Source organism: Myotis brandtii, unplaced genomic scaffold (assembly GCF_000412655.1).
Source record: "Myotis brandtii unplaced genomic scaffold, ASM41265v1 scaffold456, whole genome shotgun sequence".
Lineage (NCBI taxonomy): Eukaryota > Metazoa > Chordata > Mammalia > Chiroptera > Vespertilionidae > Myotis > Myotis brandtii.
This window is the reverse complement of record NW_005367431.1, coordinates 4,166,359-4,172,473: the sequence shown is the minus strand read 5'-3', so window position 1 is coordinate 4,172,473 and position 6,115 is coordinate 4,166,359. Positions and strand designations below refer to the sequence as shown.

Here is a 6,115-nt window from a genome sequence, read left to right as displayed (position 1 = left end):
CCCCCCCACCTCAGGGCAGGCTGGAGCAGTCCTTTCTTCTGGTGCTGCCCAAATTCCTGCAGCCGCCCCAGAGGGCAGGGCCCAACCCCTCCCGGTCCTGCCCAGCCTGGGCTTGCAGCCACCTGTCCACCTCCGAATCTTGGGTTATATTTGGTTTAGCTTGTAGCTCAGGACTTTAGGGAGAAAGGACAGGAGTGTATGCAAACGAATAAGCAGATTAATGCAAAGACAGGCTTGTGCCCCCAGGTTTCCCGAAGGCAAAAATCATGGTGTTTCCATCCCCCTGCCACAGGATGACCAGCCTTGCTTGGGTGTATAGTGACTGACTCGGGCTTGTAATTAGTCCATATTTTTAGTTCATGAGCAATTCTCAATGGTAACTGAGTCTATTCAGTTTGATTCAGTTGTGACAGCTTAAATTGTAAACAGCTGTGAAGAGTTTCATACTTAATTACCATATTTAAGTTTTGCCATAAAGTCCCCGTACTTCCATCAAAAATGTAAATGATGGAGACATTCAAATGAGATTTTATACTTCGTGAAGTTTAATTGGCATGGATCAGTCAGCTTGTTTAGGGATTTTAAATTAAAAAAAAAAAAGAGTTTTAAAGGCAGTAGCCATGGATTCATTTCTCAATTAAATTGAGTTGTCTGGCGAGAGGAAGGGAGTGGGGCAGAGGCTGGTGAAGCCGGAGCTTGTACACTTGAAAGGGTCTGGTGCTTTCTTCCCTGGGCCCGGCTTTCGGAAGGAAGCTAGCTGTCGCCTCCAGCCATAGCTGCGAGCTCTGGGGCCTGCACTCCCAGAAGCTGAGCTGATGAACCCTGGTCTAGAATCAGAGAAGAAGGGGTTGAGTGGAATGTGGGATGGGGTAGGAGGCCCTGGCTAGAGCTTGAGGCCTCAGGATGCCTGCCTCTTGGGAAAATGCAGTTCAGCCAGCATGTTGCCCCTCTGGGGGGCTCTGGGAACCAGGGGGTGATTCTTGCCTTTGGGGAGCACCAGGTAGGGTGACAGGCATGTGAGCTGGTGACAAGAGAGAGGGGTGATGTTTGAGTTGGGTTGGAAGAGTGGGTGGGAGTTCCCCAAGGGTGAAGGGCCTTACAGGAGGGTGATGGCACTGAATGGTTTTCATCCCTTGCCACGGTGCTCACTGACAACTTGCTTCTGTCAGGAAATGTATAAGCTTCCCACTGCCTTTCTGGGGTTCAGTTATAAGCCCTCTGACTCTGTGTAGTACTAACCAGTCTGACCTCTGCCCCCGTGGCTCATTCAAACAGTGGTCGGACCCTTTCCAACTCTGGCTTTTCTGTTTCTTAATTCCAAGGGTTAAGTAACTGTGTGAAGTCCTTGAGTAATCAGGGAGGGCTTCTCAGAAGAAGCCAGCCTCACAATGAATTGAATTTAGGAAAGCCCAAAGGGAAGGGAACAAGTGGAGGTGAACAGCCATTGCCAAGGTACGGGCCGGAATGAGGGCGGGAGCCTTGGCTGGGCTACAGGTGCTGAAGAGGGGGCCCAGCTGCCTGGGGAGGGTGTGGCCTCTTTCTAACCCGGCTGCTTTGTGACCTGGGAGAGGCCGGGACTCTGCCTCCATTCATCAGGCGTTCCAGAGCCTTGGGATGGAGCCAGGTGGGCCTGCCCAGGAACCCCCAGCCTCCAGTTCAGACTTGCTATTACCCCCCTAATACTGCACCCCTCCCCTGAACTCACTTCCTGTTTTTCAGGCTCAGGCTGTCACCCTCACCGTAGCCCAGGCCTTCAAAGTTGCCTTTGAGTTTTGGCAGGTGTCCAAGGAAGGTGAGCCTTGTTCACAGACATTGTGTGTGGGCGGGGGTGAGGAGGGAGCACTGAAGAAGGCCGGCAGGGTCCCATGGGCTGGGGAGGGGGTGGTGAAGGCCTGGACAGACTCCCACCTTCATCACCTCCCCAGTTTGTGACTTAAACAGGTGCCTTGTGGGGATGAACTGAGACCTGCTGGAGGGAGACCTGCCCCCTGAGGTTGGCCACAGCCTACTCCCCGCCCAGCAGTTCCTGGGGATGGAGTGCTGGGGTCGGAGGCACTAACGCGCTGTGCCTTGATCCCACAGAGAAGGAGAAGAGGGAGAAAGCCAGCCAGGAGGGCGGGGACGGCCTGGGCGGGGGCCGTGGCAGCAGCACCCCCTCGTTGAAGAACCGTGAGTCTTGGGCAGGGGGAGGGGCTGGAATCAGCTGCAGGTCTCGGGGTCTGCCCTTCACCCAGAGGCCCTGCTCCCTCCTGGGTTGGAGCAAACTCGGTTTTTTTTTTTGGTTTTGTTGTTAAATACATAATACATGGTCGTTATAAATAAACTAGAAGATGGAGATAAAGGGGGAAAGTTACTCATTATGGTGCATGTTCTCCCAGATGTGTCCCTGTGCAAAAATATGCACATATGTATACCTCTCTCTGTATGTACTTTCCATGCTGTCTGGGATCGCTTACTGAACTCAGCACCTGTTGTGACTATAAACCATTAGTCGGGGAGAGGATCTCACGTCGGGGGCAGCTGTCCAGCTGCTTTGGGAGGTGCCAAGGTGGGGCTCTGGGTGTTCTGGGTGATAGGCCTGGGAAAGGCCCTGGCCAAGGAGAGAGTCGGGGCCAGGACAGACCAGGAGGCTCCAGGAGGGACGAGGAGATGAGGCGGGGAGACAGGAGGCTCCTCTCGCACTGACGCATCTGCCCGGACCCTTCATAGTGGTTGCCACGGGAAACCTGCTGGACTTGGAAGAGATGACCAAAGCCCCGCTGTCCACAGTCAGCGCTAATACCACTAACGTCGACGAGGCCCCGAGGCCTCCAGCCTTGAGTAGCAGCAGTGTTGTCTGGGTGAGTGTTCGTGTGGCCTGCTGACCCCGCGGGGATCCGGTGAGCCTCAGGCTTATCCCTAGAGGAGGCCCCAGCGCGGTCCGGGGCCTGGCACCCATGACTTACAGGCATCTGGGAGGGCCACCCCCAGCCCAGCAGCACCCAGGCCCACGGTAGGCGATGAACAATGTCCCCTTTGAACCCAGGGCTAGGTCCCCAACAGGCTTGGCTCCCAGCACAGCTGTCCCCTCACAATGCCCGGCCTCTTGGCCTAAGCATCCCGACTGCAGGACGAGCCAAAGGCCCCCTTGTTCTCAGGGCGGGCAGAGTTTGCTCCTGACCCGCCTCCCCCCACCGTCTGAATGAGGAGTCTGGGACTTGGGCAGCCAGCAGCTGGCCCCTGACACGCTCTGCGAACTGGGGCAGGCCCCTGACCTCTGTGTGTCTCAGCTTTTTCATCTCTGCAGGGAGGAGGATGACTTGCCTGCAGAATCTACCAGAGGAACCTCATTTTTTAAATTAAAATTTAAAAAGTCTTTTATTTGGAAATAATCTTAGAATTATAAAATGTTACAAAAACAGTACAAAGAATTCCTGTTCACCCTTCATCCAGATTCCCCAAACCTTAGCATCTTATGTGACCACATTACAGTTATCAAAACCATTAACGTTGGTACGACACTGTTACATAATCTGTGGTCCCCACAATGTCCTTTTCCGGTCCAGGCTCCATTGCAGAATCACACATTACTCGTCATATCTCTTTAGTTTAAGACACTCTGGCACCTGACAGACATGAAAGACCATCAAATCCCTCTGCCTGCCGGGGGCCACCCAGGTGCGCGGGGCAGGCGCTCTGAGCCCGTCCCCGCTGTCTGCAGCCACCCTTGGCACCTGCCCACGCTCTCTGGGAGACTGCGGGGCCCATTGTTTTCCCGCCTCGGCACTAATCCCTTGAGCTTGGAATTTGGGCTGGGCTTTTGGAAGTGGATGAAAGCAAGGAAACCCTTCCCGCCCTCTTCCTCTCAGAATTCGAAAGTCTTAGCAGCCTTCGGCCTAACCCGCCCTTTTGATGGAAGGAAAAGCTGAGTCTCAAAGAGGAGTAGCCACTTGCCTAAGGGGTCACTTGGGTAACGACAGAGCTGGGAATCGAACCCACCCAGGTGCCCAGGTGCCCAGGGGCCCTTTCTCCTGTTCACATCCCAGGTGTGGGTCCCCGTGCTGAGATGCTGGTGGCGGGAGGCCTGCCTAAGCCTGTTCCTCCAGGCGCCCCCCAGACTCCTATGTTTATGTCTCGAGTCCCTGTAGCTCACCCAGGGCTGGGACAAGTCCCCCACCTCGGGTTCATATCTCCCACTTTGTTTTCCCCAAGGAGCTGGATGACGACCTGGATGAAGCATTTTCAAGGTAACATTAACTGGGCTCCTTATGCTGGGGAAGGAGGCCTGGCATTTGTGGGCAGGTCTCTGGGGCCCTTGGCCACCTCTGACCATCTCCAGAACAAAAATCTCAACTTGAATACTTCCAGGGGTGGGGAGCTCACTACCTGGGGATGGCCATGTCTGCTAGAAAGCTCTTGCTATTAAGTAAAAAACAGTTCCTAGTGGCTGCTTTACCATAATCTGAGCTGAACTAAGTACACTGCTGTAGCTATAGCTGAAGCTGATTTCCTCTTCCTGCTCCTGGTGTAACCTTCAAAGATTGGCTTTTGATTTCAGAGAGGAGTGGAGAGGGAGAGAGAGATAGAAACATCAATGATGGGAGAGAGTCATTGATCAGCTGCCTCCTGCACACCCCACTCTGGGGATCGGGCCGGCAACCCAAGTATGTGCCCCGACCAAGAATTGAACCGTGACCTCCTGGTTCATAGGTTGATGCTCAACCACTGAGCCACCACAGCCGGGCCAAAAACTGGCTTTTTTTGCAGCCTTTGTTCCCTCCAGAGGTTTTCCATTTGTGGAGAAGGGCAGGGGGAAGGTGTTGCTCACTTAAGCCCGTGGAGCATTACACAGAGGAGGAATGTCGGGCACAGCACCGAGTTGTTTTCGTCTATCCTGAGGGGGCAGTTCCCCATCTTCGCAGGGCCATCCCGTAGCCATGGCTACCTGTAGCTTGGGGAAAGGCCCCTGAGAAGGCCGAGGGGAGGCCCGGGCAGCTCAGGGCTCCCAGCTAGGCCTCTCTTTCTCCCTGGGAGCAGCCCCCTGCATCCCTCTCCCTCCGCCCCAGGTCCTTCCTGCCAGAGCCTGGTGGAGGCCCCTGGCCCTGGTGGTGGGGCGTGGCCTGTGTGGCTCCTTCTTTTACTGTCTTCCCTGCTTCACTGGCTGACTCCCTCCCCATCGTTGGAAGAAAACCTTCCATTTGCTTTTTCCAGATTACCCAAGAATCATGTTTCCTTTATTAAAAACTTCAAAAATCAGCAAAGCATTAAATTGGAAATGATACCATCCCATCATCCCACAGCTCAGACTTTTGGGCATAATCCTATACATATACATATATATATATATATTTTTTGCATTGATCAGCTCGACATATTTGCATTTGGGACCCTGATTTTCACTTGTCACTGACATATCAGGAGCATCTCTCCAGGTGTCGAAAATGCCTCGGGCACACATTTCATCAGCTGCCTCGCATTCCTTAGGACATGGCTGCAATTTACTTAACTCTCCCCTTAGGTTGTCTTCTTTCTAAATTCCTTTTCGAACAGCACTGTGTTGAACATAGTTATAGCCAATAGTCTCAGGGTGGCACCCCCCCCCTCCCCCGTGTGCCTCTCTCGTGCCCGCACCAGTGCGGCCCTTCCCCTTTCTTGGGCATTTCCTGAGGGAGCCGTGGATGGTGTGTGTGCCCCGGCCACTCTGTGGTGAGAATGCCCCTGCCTGCCCCACAGTTTCCTGAGTCATTTGACCCTCAGAGACTCCACCTTTCCTGACATCTGGGACTTTCTCCTTTGGCCCCTGTGTCCTGGCATTTTCCCGCTCGTGCCCTCTCACTTCTGACCCTGGTGCTGGCCGGGCTGGACTGGCTCCTCAGGCCCCCGCCAGCCCCTTGCCTGCCCCTCGGCTCACACAGCTCTGCCTTCCAGGCTCGCCCAGTCTCGGACGAACCCTCAGGTCCTGGACACTGGACTGACAGCACAGGACATCCATTACGCCCAGTGCCTCTCGCCGGTCGACTGGGACAAGCCTGACAGCGGCAGCCCCCAGCAGGAGGACCTCTTCAGCTTCTGAGCGCCCGGGGCTGGTGGGGCGTGTGACCACAGCCACCTGCAGTTGCGGGGGGCCCCAGGCCCC

General features: G+C 54.8%; 1 protein-coding gene across 3 annotated transcripts in view; it reads left to right on the top strand.

Annotated features, from left to right (window-relative positions):
- Window positions 1-6,109, top strand: part of LDLRAP1 (low density lipoprotein receptor adaptor protein 1) — a 13,943-nt gene extending 7,834 nt beyond the window's left edge. Inside the window, exons 4-8 of one of the 3 annotated variants that reach the window (XM_014546872.1) lie at window positions 1,720-1,792; window positions 2,083-2,169; window positions 2,710-2,840; window positions 4,192-4,226; window positions 5,908-6,109. In XM_014546872.1, coding sequence (XP_014402358.1) covers window positions 1,720-1,792; window positions 2,083-2,169; window positions 2,710-2,840; window positions 4,192-4,226; window positions 5,908-6,052 — 471 coding nt within the window. In that variant the 3' untranslated portion in view covers window positions 6,053-6,109. Of the gene's footprint in view, window positions 1-1,719; window positions 1,793-2,082; window positions 2,170-2,709; window positions 2,841-4,191; window positions 4,227-5,045; window positions 5,236-5,907 lie in introns of those variants that run through there. The other 2 variants (XM_014546871.1, XM_014546873.1) reach the window with 2 other exon arrangements.
- The last annotated feature ends 6 nt before the right edge of the window (window positions 6,110-6,115 follow it).